This window comes from Oncorhynchus mykiss, chromosome 3 (assembly GCF_013265735.2).
Source record: "Oncorhynchus mykiss isolate Arlee chromosome 3, USDA_OmykA_1.1, whole genome shotgun sequence".
Classification (NCBI taxonomy): domain Eukaryota; kingdom Metazoa; phylum Chordata; class Actinopteri; order Salmoniformes; family Salmonidae; genus Oncorhynchus; species Oncorhynchus mykiss.
Genome location: NC_048567.1, coordinates 7,343,882 through 7,369,876, shown reverse-complemented (window position 1 = coordinate 7,369,876; position 25,995 = coordinate 7,343,882). Strand labels below are relative to the sequence as shown.

Genomic DNA, 25,995 nt, shown 5'->3' with positions numbered 1-25,995 from the left:
TTTATGCCTGCAACAAGTATGGTTTGACTTCCTCCAACCTCTGACGCTACAGTTGAAGTCGGAAGTTTACATACACTTTAGTCAAATAGATTTCAAATCAGTTTTTCACAATTCCTGACATTTAATCCTAGTAAGAATTCCCTGTTTTAGGTCAGTCGGGATCACCACTTTATTTTAAGAATGTGAAAGGTCAGAATAATAGTAGTAGAGATTTTTTTCAGCTTTTATTTCTTTCATCACATTCCTTAGTCGTTCAGAAGTTTGCATACACTCAATTAGTATTTGGTAGCATTGCCTTTAAATTGTTTAACTTAAGTCAAATGTTTCGGGTAGCCTTCCACAAGCTTCCTACAGTAGTTTGGGTGAATTTTGGCCCATTTGTCCTGACAGAGCTGGTGTAACTCAGTTGAGTTTGTAGGCCTCCTTGCTCACACATGCTTTTTCAGTTCTGTCCACACATTTTCTAGGTCAGGGCATTGTGATGGCCACTCCACTACCTTGACTTTGTTGTCCTTAAGCCATTTTGCCACAACTTTGGAAGTATGTTTGGGGTCATTGTCCATTTGGAAGACCCATTTGCGACCGAGCTTTAACTTCCTGACTGATGTCTTGAGATGTTGCTTCAATATATCCACATCATTTTCCTGCCTCATGATGCCATCTATTTTGTGAAGTGCACCAGACCCTCCTGCAGCAAAGCACCCCCACAACATGATGCTGCCACCCTCGTGTCTGGCTTTTTTATGGCGGTTTTCAAGCAGTGGCTTCTTCCTTGCTGAGCGGCCTTTCAGGTTATGTCGATATAGGACTCGTTTTACTGTGGATATAGATACTTTTGTACCTGTTTCCTCCAGCATCTTCACAAGATCCTTTGCTGTGGTTCTAGGATTGATTTGCACTTTTCACACCAAAGTACGTTCATCTCTAGGAGACAGAACGCGTTTCCTTCCTGAGCGGTATGACGGCTGTGTGGTCCCATGGTGTTTATACTTGCGTACTGTTGTTTGTACAGATGAACGTGGTACCTTCAGGTATTTAGAAATTGCCCCCAAGGTTGAACCAGACTTGTGGAGGTCTACAATGTTTTTTCTGAGGACTTGGCTGATTTCTTTTGATTTTCCAATGATGTCAAGCAAATAAGCACTGAGTTTAAAGGTAGGCCTTGAAATACATCCACAGGTACACCTCCAATTGACTCAAATTATGTTAATTAGCCTATCAGAAGCTTCTAAAGCCATGACATAATTTTCTGGAATTTTCCAAGCTGTTTAAAGGCACAGTCAACTTAGTGTATGTAAACTTCTGACCCACTGCAATTGAGACACAGTGAATTATAAGTGAAATAATCTGTCTGTAAACAATTGTTGGAAACATTACCTGTGTCATGACTTGCCAAAACTATAGTTTGTTAACAAGAAATTTGTGGAGTGGTTGAAAAAACAGTTTTAATGACTCCAACCTAAGTGTATGTAAACTTTCAACTGTGTGTGTGTGTGTTTAGAACCGGGAGATGCATGATCAGATGGACTACTTCCTGGGAGGTGAAAGGTCAAACTCGCACCTCTCATCAGACCGCCACGCCCAGATTGTCTACAGGTAATTTACATCCAGTAACACAGGCAGACACACACCCATCATAGACCTGTCAGATTGTCTACAGGTAATTTACATCCAGTAACTCAGGCAGACACACACCCATCATAGACCTGTCAGATTGTCTACAGGTAATTCACGTCCAGTAACTCAGGCAAACACACACCCATCATACACGCCTGACCTGTCATCAACTCACCACATGCCTGACCTGTCATCAACTCACCACCCGCCTGACCTGTCATCAACTCACCACACGCCTGACCTGTCATCAACTCACCACACGCCTGACCTGTCATCAACTCACCACCCGCCTGACCTGTCATCAACTCACCACCCGCCTGACCTGTCATCAACTCACCACACGCCTGACCTGTCATCAACTCACCACACGCCTGACCTGTCATCAACTCACCACACGCCTGACCTGTCATCAACTCACCACCCGCCTGACCTGTCATCAACTCACCACCCGCCTGACCTGTCATCAACTCACCACCCGCCTGACCTGTCATCAACTCACCACCCGCCTGACCTGTCATCAACTCACCACCCGCCTGACCTGTCATCAACTCACCACACGCCTGACCTGTCATCAACTCACCACACACCTGACCTGTCATCAACTCACCGCACGCCTGCCCCCTCATTCCCCTGACTGACCAGAAACATCACCTGACCTCACACAGCCCTCCACACACACCTAACCTGTCACCAACTCACCACACACCTGCCCCCTCATTCCCCTGACTGACCAGAAACATCACCTGACCTCACACAGCCCTCCACACACACCTGACCTGTCACCAACTCACCACACACCTGCCCCCTCATTCCCCTGACTGACCAGAAACATCACCTGACCTCACACAGCCCTCCACACACACCTAACCTGTCACCAACTCACCACACACCTGCCCCCTCATTCCCCTGACTGACCAGAAACATCACCTGACCTCACACAGCCCTCCACACACACCTAACCTGTCACCAACTCACCACACACCTGCCCCCTCATTCCCCTGACTGACCAGAAACATCACCTGACCTCACACAGCCCTCCACACACACCTGACCTGTCACCAACTCACCACACACCTGCCCCCTCATTCCCCTGACTGACCAGAAACATCACCTGACCTCACACAGCCCTCCACACACACCTAACCTGTCACCAACTCACCACACACCTGCCCCCTCATTCCCCTGACTGACCAGAAACATCACCTGACCTCACACAGCCCTCCACACACACCTAACCTGTCACCAACTCACCACACACCTGCCCCCTCATTCCCCTGACTGACCAGAAACATCACCTGACCTCACACAGCCCTCCACACACACTTCTAACCCCTGCACATCCCCATAGTGTCCCTCAGCTGTTCACTAGTAATGTGTTCCCCAGAGAAAAAACCTTAGCATCGATCTCATTTTTCTCTCTCTCTCTGTTCTCTCTCTTTCTCTCCTCCACAGTAAGCCTTTGAAGCCCAGCAACTCGTCCAACAAGCCTCTTCCCTTCATCAAAATCATTGAGACCAAGTCCTGAACTGGTGAAAGCGAGGGAGAAGGTTAACCTAACGACACCAAACCTGCTAAGCTAAACAACAACGGACTGAAATAGACCACCACCACATTACTACCACACCAACATCACAATGCACGTATGAAGTTTAAACTGAGGTGACCACAACATCACATCAACTGACCACCAGCTATGACCATCACCCACCCATGGCCACACTCCTTCGATAGGACACTATGCAGTGTGTGTGTGTCAGAGGAGGCTGGTGGAAGAAACTATTTATTTATTCATAGCAGACAGATTATTCTTTCTAACCCAGTGTCATAATCTATTGTCATCTGTTGAAGTCCGTCTGAAGGACTTTACTACTGACAGAGAGGACCAGAGACAGTGTGATAGCAGTACCCTGTGGTTAGTAAGGGTCTGATAACAGACCGAGTCTTTGGCCTCAGAGAGGAGGCAACCGTGCCAGGCTGGGCCATAACAGAGAAATAAAATGGCCGATGAGTGAGAGGGGGATCGAAGAGAGAGATGGGGGGGTAAGAAATCTGTATTAAACTAATCAGAACACAACCAGTTTGTCATATTTTTACCATGGCACCAAGGCAAGATCGAGTGAGTGTTGCTACACTATATAGGTATTGGAGAAGCAGAAACACATTAAGGATAGAGGATATAGTTTTCCATCAAACCCTTCTGTAACCCATTAACCTACTTCCTGTGTCTGTGGCCTAGAGTCCACTGTTAGAATCCTCTTTATTTGACACCTGAAAGGGAGGAAGACAATCTTTGACTTTTTGTAAATATACTTTTATGGTCACGTAACGACCACAGTGAAGTGTCATGGTTTATACAAAGTTATGAAGGCCATGTTTGTTATTTTGTTCGTTGAGAAAGTGGGATGTTTGGTCTAGTATGTGTGGATTAGAAGTCTTCCTCACCAATACTGATGTCACTTTAAAGTCTAAAGGAAATGAAGATGATTCATTCTGACAAGTACTTACTAACCTTGCAAGAAGTCTTGTTGACATGATCCACATTTTTGCATGCATTTCAGTTACCTGACGTTTCATCCACTATCACCAGCTTTGTACACAACTATATGTATTTGTTTATGTGGTATTCTTTGATGTCCCTGTAGTCTCACTCTGGGATTTGTTTGTTAATTTTATCCTTCAGACAGGAATGTTTGGCCTGACACTTAGTGTGTGACAATCATCTTTATGTATTTATGTGAAAATACAACTTTCATTTTAGGGAAACCATTTTCAGTAGACATTTTAGTGTGTGTTAACAACATATATACTTTGTGTTTTATTTATTTTAATAAATATATAAAAACTATATATTTTTTAATGTTTTTTGAGGGGGTACTAGGGAGTCAAATATTCTCATTCACATTTCTATATTACATCTAAATGCATTATTATAATTTACTTCTATATTATGTATTTCATGCATAGTGCAGTACTGTAGTTTATGCATAGTGCAGTACTGTAGTTCATGCATAGTGCAGTACTGTAGTTTATGTATAGTGCAGTACTGTAGTTTATGCATAGTGCAGTACTGTAGTTCATGCATAGTGCAGTACTGTAGTTCATGCATAGTGCAGCAGTACTGTAGTTTATGTATAGTGCAGCAGTACTGTAGTTTATGCATAGTGCAGTACTGTAGTTCATGCATAGTGCAGTACTGTAGTTTATGTATAGTGCAGCAGTACTGTAGTTTATGTATAGTGCAGTACTGTAGTTTATGCATAGTGCAGTACTGTAGTTCATGCATAGTGCAGTACTGTAGTTCATGCATAGTGCAGCAGTACTGTAGTTTATGTATAGTGCAGCAGTACTGTAGTTTATGTATAGTGCAGCAGTACTGTAGTTTATGCATAGTGCAGTATTGTAGTTTATGTATAGTGCAGCAGTACTGTAGTTTATGTATAGTGCAGCAGTACTGTAGTTTATGTATAGTGCAGCAGTACTGTAGTTTATGTATAGTGCAGTATTGTAGTTTATGTATAGTGCAGTATTGTAGTTTATGTATAGTGCAGCAGTACTGTAGTTTATGCATAGTGCAGTACTGTAGTTTATGCATAGTGCAGCAGTACTGTAGTTTATGTATAGTGCAGCAGTACTGTAGTTTATGTATAGTGCAGTATTGTAGTTTATGTATAGTGCAGCAGTACTGTAGTTTATGTATAGTGCAGTATTGTAGTTTATGCATAGTGCAGCAGTACTGTAGTTTATGTATAGTGCAGCAGTACTGTAGTTTATGCATAGTGCAGCAGTACTGTAGTTTATGTATAGTGCAGCAGTACTGTAGTTTATGCATAGTGCAGCAGTACTGTAGTTTATGTATAGTGCAGCAGTACTGTAGTTTATGTATAGTGCAGTACTGTAGTTTATGTATAGTGCAGCAGTACTGTAGTTTATGTATAGTGCAGCAGTACTGTAGTTTATGCATAGTGCAGCAGTACTGTAGTTTATGTATAGTGCAGCAGTACTGTAGTTTATGTATAGTGCAGCAGTACTGTAGTTTATGCATAGTGCAGCAGTACTGTAGTTTATGCATAGTGCAGCAGTACTGTAGTTTATGCATAGTGCAGCAGTACTGTAGTTTATGTATAGTGCAGCAGTACTGTAGTTTATGTATAGTGCAGTACTGTAGTTTATGCATAGTGCAGTACTGTAGTTTATGCATAGTGCAGTATTGTAGTTTATGTATAGTGCAGCAGTACTGTAGTTTATGTATAGTGCAGCAGTACTGTAGTTTATGCATAGTGCAGCAGTACTGTAGTTTATGTATAGTGCAGTACTGTAGTTTATGTATAGTGCAGCAGTACTGTAGTTTATGTATAGTGCAGTACTGTAGTTTATGTATAGTGCAGTACTGTAGTTTATGCATAGTGCAGTACTGTAGTTTATGTATAGTGCAGCAGTACTGTAGTTTATGCATAGTGCAGCAGTACTGTAGTTTATGTATAGTGCAGCAGTACTGTAGTTTATGTATAGTGCAGTACTGTAGTTTATGCATAGTGCAGTACTGTAGTTTATGCATAGTGCAGTATTGTAGTTTATGTATAGTGCAGCAGTACTGTAGTTTATGTATAGTGCAGCAGTACTGTAGTTTATGCATAGTGCAGCAGTACTGTAGTTTATGTATAGTGCAGTACTGTAGTTTATGTATAGTGCAGCAGTACTGTAGTTTATGTATAGTGCAGTACTGTAGTTTATGTATAGTGCAGTACTGTAGTTTATGCATAGTGCAGTACTGTAGTTTATGCATAGTGCAGCAGTACTGTAGTTTATGCATAGTGCAGTACTGTAGTTTATGCATAGTGCAGCAGTACTGTAGTTTATGTATAGTGCAGCAGTACTGTAGTTTATGCATAGTGCAGTACTGTAGTTTATGTATAGTGCAGCAGTACTGTAGTTTATGCATAGTGCAGCAGTACTGTAGTTTATGTATAGTGCAGCAGTACTGTAGTTTATGTATAGTGCAGCAGTACTGTAGTTTATGCATAGTGCAGCAGTACTGTAGTTTATGTATAGTGCAGCAGTACTGTAGTTTATGCATAGTGCAGCAGTACTGTAGTTTATGTATAGTGCAGCAGTACTGTAGTTTATGTATAGTGCAGTATTGTAGTTTATGCATAGTGCAGCAGTACTGTAGTTTATGCATAGTGCAGCAGTACTGTAGTTTATGCATAGTGCAGCAGTACTGTAGTTTATGTATAGTGCAGCAGTACTGTAGTTTATGCATAGTGCAGCAGTACTGTAGTTTATGTATAGTGCAGCAGTACTGTAGTTTATGCATAGTGCAGCAGTACTGTAGTTTATGTATAGTGCAGCAGTACTGTAGTTTATGTATAGTGCAGTATTGTAGTTTATGCATAGTGCAGCAGTACTGTAGTTTATGCATAGTGCAGCAGTACTGTAGTTTATGCATAGTGCAGCAGTACTGTAGTTTATGTATAGTGCAGCAGTACTGTAGTTTATGCATAGTGCAGCAGTACTGTAGTTTATGTATAGTGCAGCAGTACTGTAGTTTATGTATAGTGCAGCAGTACTGTAGTTTATGTATAGTGCAGCAGTACTGTAGTTTATGTATAGTGCAGCAGTACTGTAGTTTATGTATAGTGCAGCAGTACTGTAGTTTATGTATAGTGCAGCAGTACTGTAGTTTATGTATAGTGCAGTATTGTAGTTTATGCATAGTGCAGCAGTACTGTAGTTTATGCATAGTGCAGCAGTACTGTAGTTTATGTATAGTGCAGCAGTACTGTAGTTTATGCATAGTGCAGCAGTACTGTCGTTTATGTATAGTGCAGCAGTACTGTAGTTTATGCATAGTGCAGCAGTACTGTAGTTTATGTATAGTGCAGCAGTACTGTAGTTTATGTATAGTGCAGTATTGTAGTTTATGCATAGTGCAGCAGTACTGTAGTTTATGCATAGTGCAGCAGTACTGTAGTTTATGCATAGTGCAGCAGTACTGTAGTTTATGTATAGTGCAGCAGTACTGTAGTTTATGCATAGTGCAGCAGTACTGTAGTTTATGTATAGTGCAGCAGTACTGTAGTTTATGCATAGTGCAGCAGTACTGTAGTTTATGTATAGTGCAGCAGTACTGTAGTTTATGTATAGTGCAGCAGTACTGTAGTTTATGCATAGTGCAGCAGTACTGTAGTTTATGTATAGTGCAGCAGTACTGTAGTTTATGCATAGTGCAGCAGTACTGTAGTTTATGTATAGTGCAGCAGTACTGTAGTTTATGTATAGTGCAGTATTGTAGTTTATGCATAGTGCAGCAGTACTGTAGTTTATGCATAGTGCAGCAGTACTGTAGTTTATGCATAGTGCAGCAGTACTGTAGTTTATGTATAGTGCAGCAGTACTGTAGTTTATGTATAGTGCAGCAGTACTGTAGTTTATGTATAGTGCAGCAGTACTGTAGTTTATGTATAGTGCAGCAGTACTGTAGTTTATGTATAGTGCAGCAGTACTGTAGTTTATGTATAGTGCAGTATTGTAGTTTATGCATAGTGCAGCAGTACTGTAGTTTATGCATAGTGCAGCAGTACTGTAGTTTATGTATAGTGCAGCAGTACTGTAGTTTATGCATAGTGCAGTACTGTAGTTTATGCATAGTGCAGCAGTACTGTAGTTTATGTATAGTGCAGCAGTACTGTAGTTTATGCATAGTGCAGTACTGTAGTTTATGTATAGTGCAGCAGTACTGTAGTTTATGCATAGTGCAGCAGTACTGTAGTTTATGTATAGTGCAGCAGTACTGTAGTTTATGTATAGTGCAGCAGTACTGTAGTTTATGCATAGTGCAGCAGTACTGTAGTTTATGTATAGTGCAGCAGTACTGTAGTTTATGCATAGTGCAGCAGTACTGTAGTTTATGTATAGTGCAGCAGTACTGTAGTTTATGTATAGTGCAGTATTGTAGTTTATGCATAGTGCAGCAGTACTGTAGTTTATGCATAGTGCAGCAGTACTGTAGTTTATGCATAGTGCAGCAGTACTGTAGTTTATGTATAGTGCAGCAGTACTGTAGTTTATGCATAGTGCAGCAGTACTGTAGTTTATGTATAGTGCAGCAGTACTGTAGTTTATGTATAGTGCAGCAGTACTGTAGTTTATGTATAGTGCAGCAGTACTGTAGTTTATGTATAGTGCAGCAGTACTGTAGTTTATGCATAGTGCAGCAGTACTGTAGTTTATGCATAGTGCAGCAGTACTGTAGTTTATGTATAGTGCAGCAGTACTGTAGTTTATGTATAGTGCAGTATTGTAGTTTATGCATAGTGCAGCAGTACTGTAGTTTATGCATAGTGCAGCAGTACTGTAGTTTATGTATAGTGCAGCAGTACTGTAGTTTATGCATAGTGCAGCAGTACTGTAGTTTATGTATAGTGCAGCAGTACTGTAGTTTATGCATAGTGCAGCAGTACTGTAGTTTATGTATAGTGCAGCAGTACTGTAGTTTATGTATAGTGCAGTATTGTAGTTTATGCATAGTGCAGCAGTACTGTAGTTTATGCATAGTGCAGCAGTACTGTAGTTTATGCATAGTGCAGCAGTACTGTAGTTTATGTATAGTGCAGCAGTACTGTAGTTTATGCATAGTGCAGCAGTACTGTAGTTTATGTATAGTGCAGCAGTACTGTAGTTTATGTATAGTGCAGCAGTACTGTAGTTTATGTATAGTGCAGCAGTACTGTAGTTTATGTATAGTGCAGCAGTACTGTAGTTTATGTATAGTGCAGCAGTACTGTAGTTTATGTATAGTGCAGCAGTACTGTAGTTTATGTATAGTGCAGTATTGTAGTTTATGCATAGTGCAGCAGTACTGTAGTTTATGCATAGTGCAGCAGTACTGTAGTTTATGTATAGTGCAGCAGTACTGTAGTTTATGCATAGTGCAGCAGTACTGTAGTTTATGTATAGTGCAGCAGTACTGTAGTTTATGCATAGTGCAGCAGTACTGTAGTTTATGTATAGTGCAGCAGTACTGTAGTTTATGTATAGTGCAGTATTGTAGTTTATGCATAGTGCAGCAGTACTGTAGTTTATGCATAGTGCAGCAGTACTGTAGTTTATGCATAGTGCAGCAGTACTGTAGTTTATGTATAGTGCAGCAGTACTGTAGTTTATGCATAGTGCAGCAGTACTGTAGTTTATGTATAGTGCAGCAGTACTGTAGTTTATGTATAGTGCAGCAGTACTGTAGTTTATGTATAGTGCAGCAGTACTGTAGTTTATGCATAGTGCAGCAGTACTGTAGTTTATGCATAGTGCAGCAGTACTGTAGTTTATGCATAGTGCAGCAGTACTGTAGTTTATGCATAGTGCAGCAGTACTGTAGTTTATGTATAGTGCAGCAGTACTGTAGTTTATGTATAGTGCAGCAGTACTGTAGTTTATGTATAGTGCAGCAGTACTGTAGTTTATGCATAGTGCAGCAGTACTGTAGTTTATGTATAGTGCAGCAGTACTGTAGTTTATGTATAGTGCAGCAGTACTGTAGTTTATGCATAGTGCAGTACTGTAGTTTATGCATAGTGCAGTACTGTAGTTTATGCATAGTGAATGTCTTCCCCCTGGTGGTGAGTCACATGATAGACCAACAAGTGCTGGGAGAAAAGGCAGATGTTCATGTTCCCCTTTTACAGTTGAAGGCTATTAAAGAAATGAGCAATGTATAATGTTATTGGGGGAGAAATGTAACCCACACCACTAGAATTGAGTTGAATCTCAAATGTCCATGAAAACAATGTCATAAGATATCACCATCAGTCTATAATCTCTCTGGTCCAGTGGTACCACTTTAATGGAATGGCAGCTGCAGTATGTATTACAATGCACAGAGGATAGATCAGGGAGTCCATGAAAACATAAAGCAGCCTGTTCAGCACTATTATCAGGCCATAGTAATGGCTGGGATGGAATGGTATTAAACAAATCAAACACCTGATTTTTCATGTTAGTTACCGTTCAGTTCTATCCATTATCTCCTCACCAACCTCCTCTGGTCTCAATCATACACACAACACACAACTCATTAGATTCAAACACACTTCTGAAGCTGTTCACATTTGATTGGAGGAACATTGTGCTACAATCATCCATAAATCTCTAGCCTGGTCCCACATCTGTAGGTGCTTTAGATAACTCCACTGACGATTCATATGAGCCTGGGTACCATACCCGTCCGTTTCTGCTGTAAGAGAGAGGGGATTGGTTAAAGCAGAAACTGACTGGAACCCAGGCTATATAGCCAACTCACACCTCATTATGAATATATCAGACTGGAACCCAGGCTTTATAGCCAACTCACACCTCATTATGAATATATCAGACTGGAACCCAGGCTTTATACCCAACTTACCCATCATTAAAAATATATCGGACTGGAACCCAGGCTATATAGCCAACTCACACCTCATTATGAATATATCAGACTGGAACCCAGGCTTAATAGCCAACTCACACCTCATTGTGAATATATCAGACTGGAACCCAGGCTTTATACCCAACTTACCCATCATTAAAAATATATCGGACTGGAACCCAGGCTATATAGCCAACTCACACCTCATTATGAATATATCAGACTGGAACCCAGGCTTAATAGCCAACTCACACCTCATTATGAATATATCAGACTGGAACCCAGGCTTAATAGCCAACTCACACCTCATTATGAATATATCAGACTGGAAGCCAGGATTTATAGCCAACTCACACCTCACTGGCTTACTGGGGCTCTCTCATACCGTCCCTGGAGGGGGTGCGTCACCTGGGTGGGTTGAGTCACTGATGTGATCATCCTGTCTGGGTTGGCGCCCCCCCCCCCTCCCTTGGGTTGTGCCGTGGTGGAGATCTTTGTGGGCTATACTCAGCCTTGTCTCAGGATGGTAAGTTGGTGGTTGAAGATATCCCTCTAGTGGTGTGAGGGCTGTGCTTTGGCAAAGTGGGTGGGGTTATATCCTTCCTGTTTGGCCCTGTCCGGGGGTGTCCTCGGATGGGGCCACAGTGTCTCCTGACCCCTCCTGTGTCAGCCTCCAGTATTTATGCTGCAGTAGTTTATGTGTCGGGGGGCTAGGGTCAGTTTGTTATATCTGGAGTACTTCTCCTGTCCTATTCGGTGTCCTGTGAGAATCTTGGCCATGTTCTGTTATAATCTCCACCCGGCACAGCCAGAATAGGACTGGCCACCCCACATAGCCTGGTTCCTCTCTAGGTTTCTTCCTAGGTTTTGGCCTTTCTAGGGCGTTTTTCCTAACCACCGTGCTTCTACACCTGCATTGCTTGCTGTTTGGGGTTTTAGGCTGGGTTTCTGTACAACACTTTGAGATATCAGCTGATGTACGAAGGGCTATATAAATACATTTGATTTGATTATGAATATATCAGACTGGAACCCAGGCGTTTATAGCCAACTTACCCATCATTAAAAATATATCGGACTGGAACCCAGGCTTTATAGCCAACTCACACCTCATTACGAATATATTGGACTAGAACCCAGGCTATATAGCCAACTCACAACTCATTATGAATATATCAGACTGGAACCCAGGCGTTATAGCCAACTTACCCCTCATTAAAAATATATCGGACTGGAACCCAGGCTTTATAGCCAACTCACACCTCATTAAGAATATATCGGACTAGAACCCAGGCTATATAGCCAACTCACACCTCATTACGAATATATCAGACTGGAACCCAGGCGTTATAGCCAACTCATTAAGAATATATTACGGTTTTAGTATTCAACCATGCATACATACTAATTTAATTATTTAATTGTATTAAAATCATCCATTCAAGAAAAAGGGCACTTAACATGAATGCTTTATTCTAAATAATTATCTTTAAAAATGGAATACAAAAACAGATTTCAGCAACAACAAAAAAACATTGTAGACTCTAAAAAGTATAATCATTTTTATGCAGCAAATAGACAACCATCAGACGTGGTAACATGTTCATTTCCTTGTAACACTAGCCCTAAACCAGAGCAATATATATGTAAATACATGGCTCTGCCCTAAACAAGTGCTGGCAACAGGACAATAATACTGGAAATGTCTAGCAGTAATACTGGAATAATCCATAGTTCTTCTGTACTGTTCCAGCTCAACAGTGACTAACCGGATTCTACTAATCAGCTTGATTGGAGGTGTGTTAGTGCTAGGCGGGAACAAAAGCCTGCACAGCCTGTACTTTAGCTCTCCAGGGCCATTGTGAGGAACGCTGGTCTGCTATAACGTTAGTCCATCAATAGCTTAGTTAGCACTGAACACATTATAAACAAGTCTTACTCTAACACTGTGCATTAATACAGCGTTTCCCAAACTCAGTCCTGGGGACCCCAAGAGATGTACATTTCAGGTTCTGCTCTAGGACGACACAGCTCATTCAAATAATCAAAGCTTGATGATTAGTTGATTATTTGAGTCAGTTGTGTAGTGCTAGGGCAAAACCCAAAACGTGCACCACTTCGGGTCCCCAGGACCAAGTTTGGGAAACACTGCATTAATGCATTCTGCATAGAAACTGCATGTAGCTTGTCTGGTCTCATCTCTTTTGCATAGCCCTACATGATGATCTACCTGCAAAGTCTGTGCAAAAGTTCACAACGATGTTTAACGTCAAATAAGCTTAAATCTAGTGCACTATTTATTATGTGAGATGCATGATAGATAGTAGGCAGTGTTTTTCCTCAGGACTAGCAAGGCAGCGTAATGTTACTGTCATTCCTATACTGCTGTGCTATGCTACTGTTAATCCTGCTGTGCTCCAGTCTTCCCAACTGTACCAAGTACCAACCCTACCAAGTCTCTTCTCTCTCTGCTGGCACTAACAAGTCTCTCACTAAACTAACTCACCAACCTCTTCTTTTACCACAAACCCCAGTATCTGTCACCTCCAGGAGCTCTACTTATCACTACCTTCATTTCCGTTTTATTGAACCTTTATTTAACTAGGCAAGTCAGTTAAGAACAAATTCTTATTTACAATGACGGCCTAGGAACAGTGGGTTAACTGCCTGTTCAGGGGCAGAACAACAGATTATTTTCTTTTCACTAGGCTATCTAATTTGGAAATAGAGAAGGAAAAGTGTCCAGTACTCGCAACAAAACAGATTTAAAGTGGTAGCAGAGGAGTTGTTGTAGTTTTCAGGTTGTTTTCTAGGGAGTTGTAAGTTGTCAGAGGCAGCAAGTTTCTCAAGGTATGCTGTAGGGAATTGTAGTTTCTCGTGTTATGCCATAGGAGATTGTAGTTCTCAGAATGTGCTTTCCAAGGTGTTGTACTTGTCTTTAAAGTTCTTGAGTTCCAGGAAGTGTTTTGGTCGTTTGGTGCGTTGCCCAGCTGACGGCAGGTATGTGACCTGGGAGGGGGGAGAGGGGGGGGTGGGCTCTGGGGTACTAGTCAGGTCTTTAGCTGCTAACTGGTGATGCTGGTCCAGACTGGTGGAGCTGGAGTGGCTCTTCACACTGGGGAGAGAATAATAACTACTGGAGTCAAACTTGAAAAACTTCCATTAAAACACATGAGTAGTGCTTAGATAAATGGCAGTGTGTCTATACTCACACAGAGGCCAGTTCGTTCAGGGCTTCCTTGTATTTGACAAACTCTGCTTCTCCAAACACCTTCAGACACAGAGAGACAGACAGGAGTCACACACTATAGACTAGAGGTCGACAGATTAATTGGAATGGCCGATTAATTGGGGCCGATTTCAAGTTTTCATAACAAATCGGTAATCGGTATTTTTGGACACCGATCATGGCTGATTACATTGCACTCCACGAGGAGACTGCGTGGCAGGCTTACTACCTGTTATGCGAGTGCAGCAAGGAGGTAAGGTGCTAGCTAGCATTAAACGTATCTTATAGAAAACAATCTTAACATAATCACTAGTTAACTACACATGGTTGATGATATTATTAGTTTATCTAGCTTGTCCTGCGTTGCATATAATCGATGCGGTGCCTGTTAATTTATCATTGAATCACAGCCTACTTCACCAAACGGGTGATTTAACAAGCACATTCGCGGAAAAAGCACTGTCGTTGCACCAATGTGTACCTAACCATAAACATCAACGCCTTTCTTAAAATCAATGCACAAGTATATATTTTTAAACCTCCTGCATATTTAGTTAATATTGCCTGCTAACATGAATTTTTTTAACTAGAGAAATTGTGTCACTTCTCTTGCGTTCTGTGCAACAGAGTCAGGGTATACGCAGCAGTTTGGGCCGCCTGGCTCGTTGAGAACTGTAAAGACTTTCTTCCTAACAAAGACAGCCAACTTCGCCAAACGGGGGATGATTTAACAAAAACGCATTTGCGAAAAAAGCATAATCGTTGCACGACTGTACCTAACCATAAACACCAATGCCTTTCTTAAAATCAATACACAGAAGTATATATTTTTAAACCTGCATATTTAGTTAAAATAAATTCATGTTAGCAGGCAATATTAAACTAGGGAAATTGTGTCACCTCTTGCGTTCATTGCACGCAGAGTCAGGGTATATGCAACAGTTTGGGCTGCCTGGCTCGTTGCGAACTAATTTGCAAGAATTTTACGTAATTATGACATAACATTGAAGGTTGTGCAATGTAACAGGAATATTTAGACTTGTGGATGCCACCCGTTAGATAAAATACGGATTGGTTCCGTATTTCACTGAAAGAATAAACGTTTTATTTTCGAAATTATAGTTTCCGGATTTTACCATATTAATGACCTAAGGCTCGTATTTCTGTGTGTTATTATGTTATAATTAAGTCTATGATTTGATAGAGCAGTCTGACTGAGCGATGGTAGGTACCAGCAGGCTCGTAAGCATTCATTCAAACAGCACTTTCGTGCGTTTGCCAGCAGCTCTTCAAGCATTGCGCTGTTTATGACTTCAAGCCTATCAACTCCCGAGATTAGGTTGGTGTAACCGATGTGAAATGGCTAGCTAGTTAGCGGGGTGCACGCTAATAGCGTTTCAAACGTCACTCGCTCTGAGACTTGGAGTAGTTGTTCCCCTTGCTCTGCATGGGTAACGCTGCTTCGAGGGTGGCTGTTGTCGATGTGTTCCTGGTTCGAGCCCAGGTAGGAGCGAGGAGAGGGACGGAAGCTATACTGTTACACTGGCAATACTAAAGTGCCTATAAGAACATCCAATAGTCAAAGGTATATGAAATACAAATGGTATAGAGAGAAATAGTCCTATAATAACCACAACCTAAAACTTCTTACCTGGAAATATTGAAGACTCATGTTAAAAGGAACCATCAGCTTTCATATGTTCTCATGGTCTGAGCAAGGAACTAAAACGTTAGCTTTTTTACATGGCACATATTGCACTTTTACTTCTCCAACACTTTGTTTTTGCATTATTTAAACCAAATTGAACATGTTTCATTATTTAAGGCTAAATTGATTTTATTGATGTATTATAATAAGTTAAAATAAAAGTGTTCATTCAATATTTAAAAATTGGCCGATTAATCGGTATCGGCTTTTTTGGGTCCTCCAATAATCGGTATCGGCATTGAAAAATCATAATCGGTCGACCTCTACTATAGACCACTCAGTGTCGTGCAGACACAGGCATGTTTCTCTCCCCCAGATAAAAGAGAGACACACTGACCCCGGTGCCGTGGCGAGCGTTGTGGTAGCCCTCCAGCAGTGTGTCTATGAGGGAACTACGGCTGCTGCAGAACAGGGAATGGGAACTCCTCAGATCGAGAAGCCAGGCGCGGAATCTCCTCCCTGTCACAGCTGTGGGAGTCCCTCCCAACTCACTGAACGGAATATCTGACAGGAGATGAGAAGATATTTTATGATCAAATTGGAGTTATGGATCTAGAGGTCGAAGGCCACTGATTTATAAGGTAGTACAGTAGGTGAAGAGGATGTGCAGCATTATAAACTGGGTGGTTCGAGCCCTGCATGCTGATTGGCTGAAAGCCGTGGTATACCACAGGTATGACAAAACATGTATTTTTACTGTTCTAATTACATTGGAAACCAGTTTATAATAGCAACAGGGCTCCTCGGGGGTTTGTGGTATATGGCCAATATACCACGGCTAAGGGTTGTATCTCCGCGTTGCGTCGTGCACAAGAACAGCACTGAGTATACCATAGTTACTACATAATGCCCCAGCAGGGGGTGCTGTTGGGCTGGGATGATGACAGTGAGATGTACAGGCCAGGGTGAAACAGCAGGAGAGGACTTACCAGAGTCTCTTATGGCATCTAGTGCCCTCATTCTGTATAGGTAGTCATAGCAACCTGAAAAACACACACATAGATCATCTTTTTTAGTTCACAGAGGGCTACTGTAGCTGTAGAATGGGTAGAAAAGATATCTACATGATGTACAGTGCCTTGCGAAAGTATTCGGCCCCCTTGAACTTTGCGACCTTTTGCCACATTTCAGGCTTCAAACAAAGATATAAAACTGTATTTTTTTGTGAAGAATCAACAACAAGTGGGACACAATCATGAAGTGGAACGACATTTATTGGATATTTCAAACTTTTTTAACAAATCAAAAACTGAAAAATTGGGCGTGCAAAATTATTCAGCCCCTTTACTTTCAGTGCAGCAAACTCTCTCCAGAAGTTCAGTGAGGATCTCTGAATGATCCAATGTTGACCTTTAATGACTAATGATGATAAATACAATCCACCTGTGTGTAATCAAGTCTCCGTATAAATGCACCTGCACTGTGATAGTCTCAGAGGTCCGTTAAAAGCGCAGAGAGCATCATGAAGAACAAGGAACACACCAGGCAGGTCCGAGATACTGTTGTGAAGAAGTTTAAAGCCGGATTTGGATACAAAAAGATTTCCCAAGCTTTAAACATCCCAAGGAGCACTGTGCAAGCGATAATATTGAAATGGAAGGAGTATCAGACCACTGCAAATCTACCAAGACCTGGCCGTCCCTCTAAACTTTCAGCTCATACAAGGAGAAGACTGATCAGAGATGCAGCCAAGAGGCCCATGATCACTCTGGATGATCTACAGCTGAGGTGGGAAACTCTGTCCATAGGACAACAATCAGTCGTATATTGCACAAATCTGGCCTTTATGGAAGAGTGGCAAGAAGAAAGCCATTTCTTAAAGATATCCATAAAAAGTGTTGTTTAAAGTTTGCCACAAGCCACCTGGGAGACACACCAAACATGTGGAAGAAGGTGCTCTGGTCAGATGAAACCAAAATTGAACTTTTTGGCAACAATGCAAAACGTTATGTTTGGCGTAAAAGCAACACAGATCATCACCCTGAACACACCATCCCCACTGTCAAACATGGTGGTGGCAGCATCATGGTTTGGGCCTGCTTTTCTTCAGCAGGGACAGGGAAGATGGTTAAAATTGATGGGAAGATGGATGGAGCCAAATACAGGACCATTCTGGAAGAAAACCTGATGGAGTCTGCAAAAGACCTGAGACTGGGATGGAGATTTGTCTTCCAACAAGACAATGATCCAAAACATAAAGCAAAATCTACAATGGAATGGTTCAAAAATAAACATATCCAGGTGTTAGAATGGCCAAGTCAAAGTCCAGACCTGAATCCAATCGAGAATCTGTGGAAAGAACTGAAAACTGCTGTTCACAAATGCTCTCCATCCAACCTCACTGAGCTCAAGCTGTTTTGCAAGGAGGAATGGGAAAAAATTTCAGTCTCTCGATGTGCAAAACTGATAGAGACATACCCCAAGCGACTTACAGCTGTAATCGCAGCAAAAGGTGGCGCTACAAAGTATTAACTTAAGGGGGCTGAATAATTTTGCACGCCCAATTTTTCAGTTTTTGATTTGTTAAAAAAGTTTGAAATATCCAATAAATGTCGTTCCACTTCATGATTGTGTCCCACTTGTTGTTGATTCTTCACAAAAAAATACAGTTTTATATCTTTATGTTTGAAGCCTGAAATGTGGCAAAAGGTCGCAAAGTTCAAGGGGGCCGAATACTTTCGCAAGGCACTGTATGTGTATATGTTCTCTCACCGCCACTCTGTAGTCTGTCGTCCTGTTCAGACAGCAGGCGTGGCTCAAAGCGGATCTCCTGAACCTTGGACAGACCACAGTCTATCTCCTGTCTCAGCTCCTAAAGGACACAGGAAGGAGAGAAAATTAACACGTGTATAGAAAAATCATGTTAAAAATAAGTCAGACTGAGTGTGTGTGTGTCTTACCTTTGGAGCGTTGTGGCCCAAGGGTACATGTGGTCCTCTACGAGACTTCATGGCGAAGCGCATGATCTGCCTCTTCACAAAGATGAACAGCAGCACAAACACCTGGAGACACAGACCTCTGTACATTAGAGACGTCAACCTATCCAGAGGAGTATGTCCTAGAAGAGACATCAACCTATCCAGAGGAGTATGTCCTGGAAGAGACATCAACCTATCCAGAGGAGTATGTCCTGGAAGAGACATCAACCTATCCAGAGGAGTATGTTCTAGAAGAGACATCACCCTATCCAGAGGAGTATGTTCTAGAAGGGGGTGACACAATATAGAATTTGACAAGCAAGATATACACTGAACAAAAATATAAATGCAACATGTAAAGTGTTGGTCCCATGTCCCAGAAATAATTGTGTACAAATTTGTTTACAACCCTGTTAGTGAGCATTTCTTCTTTGCCAATACAATCCATCCACCTGACAGGTGTGGCATATCAAGAAGCTGATTAAACAGCATGATCATTACACAGTTGCACCTTGTGCTGGGGACAAGAAAAGGCCACTCTAAAATGTGCAATTTTGTCACTCAACACAATGCCACAGGTGTCTCAAGTTGAGGGAGCGTGAAATTGGCATGCTGACTGCAGGATTGTCCACCAGAGCTGTTGCCAGATAATGTAATGTTAATTTCTCTACCATGAGCCACTTCCAACATCGCTTTAGAGAATTTGGCAGTAAGTCCAACCGGCCTCACAACCGCAGACCACCTGTAAGGCGTTGTGTGGGCCAGCGGTTTGCTGATGTCAATGTTGTGAATAGACTGCCCCATGGTGGCATTGTGGTTATGTTATGAGCAGGCATCATTTTTTTATTTTTTTTATTTAACTAGGCAAGTCAGTTAAGAACAACTTCTTATTTACAATGACAGCCTAGGAACAGTGGGTTAACTGCCTTGTTCAGGTGCAGAACGACAGATTTTTACCTTGTCAACTCGGGGATTCGATCTAGTAACCTTTCGGTTACTGGCCCAATGCTCTAACCATGGACAATGAACACAATTGCATTATATTGAATGCACAGCGATACCGTGACAAGATCCTGAGGCCCATTGTTGTGTCATTCATCCACCACCATCACCTCATGTTTCAGCATGATAATGCACAGCACCATGTCGCAAGGATCTGTACACAAATCCTGGAGGCTAAACATGTCCCAGTTCTTCCATGGCCTGCATACTCACCAGACATGTCACCATGTTTGGATGCTCTGGATTGATGTGTACGATGTGTTCCAGTTCCCGTCAATATCCTGCAACTTCGTTCAGCCATTAAAGTGAAGTGGGACAACATTCCAAAGGCCACAATCAACAGTGTCGTTCTGCATGAGGCAAATGGTGGTCACATCAGATACTGACTGGTTTTCTGATCCACGCCACTACATATTTTAAAAGGTATTTGTGACCAACAGATGTATATCTGTATTCCCAGTCATGTGAAATCCATAGATTAGGGCCTATTGAATATATTTCAATTGACTGATTTCCATATATGAACTGTAACTCAGTCAAATCTTTGAAATTGTTGCGTTTATATTTTTGTTCAGCATACACTGACACAGCTTGCATGTACTGTAACCGGGTGGAGGGGCCTCCATAAAGTCAACTACAGTAATCATATGATTTGTAACTGTCATCTTATTGGTCCCTTTGAATTATTGTTTTATGATTAGTTGCAGGTGATTACACAGTTGCACCATCTCTATCTAGAGAATGCACTTCCACTTGGGGGTATTCATTAGTCGGATTCCGTTGCAAAACGTTTTGAACCTAAAATCTCACGTAAACCCTGTCCACAATAGATACATTCTTAGTTCACCAAAATTACAAAATGACATTTTGGTGTCAATACCCTGTAAGCAGTCTATGGTATGACCGAAATCAATGCTTTAGTTAAGTTTCCCTGGCACTGTTTGCAAATTCATTAGTGACACAAATCCCATTTAGCATGTTCAAATCATCTAGAAGTGACTTCGATGAGCTTCAGAACCATTTTGAGATACTTTCGGATGATTTGGACGTGATGCGCAAAAAAGCATCGGTCCCATTGAATGGGGTATGTGCCACAAGTGCTAAAAAATTAGCATTTGGAAACAAAACCAAAGCAAGGGAAATAAAACCAAGGCGTGGATTGCTGTCATAAGGAAACCAACGTGTCATTTTGTAATTTAGGTGAATTATCCCTTTAATAAAAGCTAGCTATATTTTGTGTTGTGTGCTTTCCGTACAAGTGCCCAGTTCGTCTTCATTGCCTGTCATATAACCTGTTTTTTGTTACACCTTGATTGACACTTCTGCTGTGTTGCCTGTCTCTATACTGTAGCTAGCAAGCTAATTCCATTACATTACACAGGAGTCCTGAGAAACGCAACAGCTAGCTAGTTTTGTCAAGCATTCTTTATATTAAGGAAAAACACGAGAACACATTCATTTAAGACTTACCAGACTTCCGTAGGCCATAACAAGCACTACGTTGACGCTGGAGAGAGGAGAATCGGACCTCATGTTGAAAGTCTTCGTCAAATGCTAAACTAGCGTAGAATCAACAGAACTCACTCATAGTTCCTTTCAGAATGTACACGAGTGACTGTAACATTAATTAATTATCAAATGTCGGTTAATCCATTGGAAAATCTGTAACAACGATGCGTTGACACTTCCCTGTTGTTGATATCGTTTGTTGACATCCGGGATTGTCACGTGTACATGGGTGGAAACAGAAACTCTCCTCATCCATTACCAATGTGTAGCACCCATCTGATTTCTCTGACTCAACAGTGTTTCCCCTATTGATTATTGCTTGGCTGGGTGGGAAATCTCTCAAAGCAAAACCCCCGGGCCTCTGACACCAAAACATTCAATTTACAGCTAATGCTTTTGGGTAGTGGTCAACAGAGATGGTGCCTAGCCTATACAATGGCCTATACAAACATTGAACTGCCAAGCAAGCAAACCATTTATCTGAATTGGCATCTCCTGAAACTGAACTGTTTCTGCATAAACATATTTTTTAGTTTTTCTGTGATATATGTACACTGCTCAAAAAAATAAAGTGAACACTAAAATAACACATCCTAGATCTGAATGAATGAAATATTCTTATTAAATACTTTTTTCTTTGCATAGTTGAATGTGCTGACAACAAAATCACACAAAAATTATCAATGGAAATCAAATTTATCAACACATGGAGGTCTGGATTTGGAGTCACACTCAAAATTAAAGTGGAAAACCACACTACAGGCTGATCCAACTTTGATGTAATGTCCTTAAAACAAGTCAAAATGAAGCTCAGTAGTGTGTGTGGCCTCCACATGCCTGTATGACTTCCCTACAACGCCTGGGCATGCTCCTGATGAGGTGGCCAACTCCTGGACAGTCTGTGGTGCAACGTGGCGTTGGTGGATGGAGCGAGACATGATATCCCCAGATGTGCTCAATTGGATTCAGGTCTGGGGAACGGGCGGGCCTGTCCATAGCATCAATGCCTTCCTTTTGCAGGAACTGCTGACTGCTGTCCTGCTGCTGGGTTGTTGCCCTCCTACGGCCTCCTCCACGTCTCCTGATGTACTAACCTGTCTCCTGGTAGCGCCTCCATGCTCTGGACATTACGCTGACAGACACAGCAAACCTTCTTGCCACGTGCCATCCTGGATGAGCTGCACTACCTGAGCCACCTTTGTGGGTTGTAGACTCCGTCTCATGCTACCACTAGAGTGGCATTCAAAAGTGACCAAAACATCAGCCAGGAAGCATAGGAACTGAGAAGTAGTCTGTGGTCACCACCTGCAGAACCACTCCTTTATTGGGGGTGTCTTGCTAATTGCCTATAATCTCCACCTGTTGTCTATTCCATTTGCACAACAGCATGTGAAATGTATTGTCAATCAGTGTTGCTTCCTAAGTGGACAGTTTGATTTCACAGAAGTGTGATTGACTTGGAGTTACATTGTGTTGTTTAAGTGTTCCCTTTATTTTTTTGAGCAGTGTGTGTGTATATATATATATATATATATATATATATATATATATATATATATATATATACAGTGCCTTGCGAAAGTATTCGGCCCCCTTGAACTTTGCGACCTTTTGCCACATTTCAGGCTTCAAACAAAAAGATATAAAACTGTATTTTTTTGTGAAGAATCAACAACAAGTGGGACACAATCATGAAGTGGAACGACATTTATTGGATATTTCAAACTTTTTTAACAAATCAAAAACTGAAAAATTGGGCGTGCAAAATTATTCAGCCCCCTTAAGTTAATACTTTGTAGCGCCACCTTTTGCTGCGATTACAGCTGTAAGTCGCTTGGGGTATGTCTCTATCAGTTTTGCACATCGAGAGACTGACATTTTTTCCCATTCCTTCTTGCAAAACAGCTCGAGCTCAGTGAGGTTGGATGGAGAGCATTTGTGAACAGCAGTTTTCAGTTCTTTCCACAGATTCTCGATTGGATTCAGGTCTGGACTTTGACTTGGCCATTCTAACACCTGGATATGTTTATTTTTGAACCATTCCATTGTAGATTTTGCTTTATGTTTTGGATCATTGTCTTGTTGGAAGACAAATCTCCGTCCCAGTCTCAGGTCTTTTGCAGACTCCATCAGGTTTTCTTCCAGAATGGTCCTGTATTTGGCTCCATCCATCTTCCCATCAATTTTAACCATCTTCCCTGTCCCTGCTGAAGAAAAGCAAGCCCAAACCATGATGCTGCCACCACCATGTTTGACAGTGGGGATGGTGTGTTCAGCTGTGTTGCTTTTACGCCAAACATAACGTTTTGCATTGTTGCCAAAAAGTTCAATTTTGGTTTCATCTGACCAGAGCACCTTCTTCCACATGTTTGGTGTGTCTCCCAGGTGGCTTGTGGCAAACTTTAAACAACACTTTTTATGGATATCTTTAAGAAATGGCTTTCTTCTTGCCACTCTTCCATAAAGGCCAGATTTGTGCAATATACGACTGATTGTTGTCCTATGGACAGAGTCTCCCACCTCAGCTGTAGATCTCTGCAGTTCATCCAGAGTGATCATGGGCCTCTTGGCTGCATCTCTGATCAGTCTTCTCCTTGTATGAGCTGAAAGTTTAGAGGTCTTGGTAGATTTGCAGTGGTCTGATACTCCTTCCATTTCAATATTATCGCTTGCACAGTACTCCTTGGGATGTTTAAAGCTTGGGAAATCTTTTTGTATCCAAATCCGGCTTTAAACTTCTTCACAACAGTATCTCGGACCTGCCTGGTGTGTTCCTTGTTCTTCATGATGCTCTCTGCGCTTTTAACGGACCTCTGAGACTATCACAGTGCAGGTGCATTTATACGGAGACTTGATTACACACAGGTGGATTGTATTTATCATCATTAGTCATTTAGGTCAACATTGGATCATTCAGAGATCCTCACTGAACTTCTGGAGAGAGTTTGCTGCACTGAAAGTAAAGGGGCTGAATAATTTTGCACGCCCAATTTTTCAGTTTTTGATTTGTTAAAAAAGTTTGAAATATCCAATAAATGTCGTTCCACTTCATGATTGTGTCCCACTTGTTGTTGATTCTTCACAAAAAAATACAGTTTTATATCTTTATGTTTGAAGCCTGAAATGTGGCAAAAGGTCGCAAAGTTCAAGGGGGCCGAATACTTTCGCAAGGCACTGTATATATATATATATAGGTGACAAGTAAGTTTGCCTATGTGTTGTCATTGCTTGGACTTTGGTCATTCATGATATAGATATAGGCTAATGTCACCATTCCATAGTCCATGATATCTTGGGGAGACTTTGAGATTGGCTCATTTGGCTGATACTGTATCTGCACACAGCCATGAGCCATCTGTCTGTACACTGTGACAGTCTAGTCATCTATAACCCAAACCACTACCCTGCTTCTGTTATGCTACTGGCTGACTGCCCCTGGCTGACTGCCCCTGGTTGACTGCTACTGGCTGACTGCCCCTGGCTGACTGCTCCTGGTTGACTGCTACTGGCTGACTGCCCCTGGCTGACTGCCCCTGGCTGACTGCTACTGGCTGACTGCCCCTGGCTGACTGCCCCTGGCTAACTGCTACTGACTGACTGTCTGTTACTGGTGGATTTAAGGGGTGATGGCTGTAACTTGTTGCTTCACTAGAGATTGCACAAACACATGTAAGTACTGTACCTTTCTTATTACTGATTATACATAAATATTACAATGTTATGTCACATGATCCGAATACAACAGGTACCGTGAAATACAACACCTTACCGTGAAATGCTTACCTTAAAGCCCTTAACCAACAATTCAGATTTTTAAGTAAGCAAGAAAATATTTGCTATATATATATCATTTTTTATTTTTAAGTAGCACAATAAAATAACAACGAGACTATATACAGGGGGTGCCAGTACCGAGTCAATGTGCGAGGGTACAGGTAAGTCGAGGTAATTGAGGTAACATGTACATGTAGGTAGGAGTAAAGTGACTATTCATAGATACTAACAGCAAGCAGCAGCAGCCTAAAAAAGGGGGTTAATGAAAATAGTCTGGGTAGCCATTTGATTTACTGTTTAGCAGTCTCATGGCTTGGGGGTAGAAGCTGTTATTAAGGAGACTTTTGGACTTTGACTTGACGCTCCAGTACCACTTGCCATGTGGTAGCAGAGAGAACAGTCTATGACTTCGGTGGTTAGAGTCTTTGACAATTATTAGGGCCTTCCTCCTACACCGCCTGGTATATTTTTTTATTTAACTAGGCAAGTCAGTTAAGAACAAATTCTTATTTTACAATGACGGGCCAAACTCTCCCCTAACCTAATAGTGCGCCCTATGGGACTCCCGATCACAGCCGGTTGTGATACAGCCCAGGATCGAACCAGGGTCTGTAGTGACGCCTCTAACACTGAGATGTAGTACCTTAGACCGCTGCGCCACTTGGGAGCCTACTGCTGGATGGCAGAGAGATTAGCCCCAGTGATGTACTGGGCCGTAAGCACTACCCTCTGTAGAGCCTTGCGGTTGGATGCCGAGCAGTTGCCATACCAAGCGGTGATGCAACTAATCAGGATGCTCTCGATGGTGCAGCTTTAGAACTTTTTGAGGATCTGAGGA

The 25,995-nt window shown here is 41.7% G+C and overlaps 2 protein-coding genes across 6 annotated transcripts in view; one reads left to right on the top strand and one right to left on the bottom strand.

Moving 5' to 3' along the window:
* Positions 1–4,460, top strand: part of LOC110537383 (tuftelin) — a 29,083-nt gene extending 24,623 nt beyond the window's left edge. The window contains exons 11-13 of one of the 2 annotated variants that reach the window (XR_005040374.1): positions 1,502–1,596; positions 3,070–3,404; positions 3,953–4,460. Coding sequence is in view for 1 of the 2 variants with exons in the window: in XM_036967433.1 (XP_036823328.1) it covers positions 1,502–1,596; positions 3,070–3,142 (168 nt within the window). In the remaining variant the exon portion in view is untranslated. Of the gene's footprint in view, positions 1–1,501; positions 1,597–3,069 lie in introns of both variants that reach the window. The other variant, XM_036967433.1, reaches the window with a different exon arrangement.
* An 8,008-nt stretch (positions 4,461–12,468) lies between these two features.
* On the bottom strand, positions 12,469–21,746 carry LOC110536044 (protein C1orf43). Of its 4 annotated transcripts, XM_036967426.1 has the most exons (8): positions 21,345–21,443; positions 20,088–20,224; positions 18,855–18,956; positions 18,667–18,766; positions 16,884–16,937; positions 16,292–16,458; positions 14,230–14,288; positions 12,469–14,153 (listed from the first exon to the last, which is right to left on the bottom strand). In XM_036967426.1, exons 2-8 carry the CDS (start codon positions 20,100–20,102, stop codon positions 13,922–13,924), a joined length of 729 nt encoding a protein of 242 aa, XP_036823321.1. In that variant the 5' UTR covers positions 20,103–20,224; positions 21,345–21,443; the 3' UTR covers positions 12,469–13,921. The 4 variants fall into 4 exon arrangements, with proteins under 4 accessions (XP_036823321.1, XP_021477258.1, XP_021477239.2 ...); XM_021621583.2 differs by lacking the exon at positions 20,088–20,224 and having other exon boundaries at positions 21,345–21,746; XM_021621564.2 differs by lacking the exon at positions 20,088–20,224 and having other exon boundaries at positions 12,469–14,150; positions 21,345–21,746.
* Between the last annotated feature and the right edge of the window lie 4,249 nt (positions 21,747–25,995).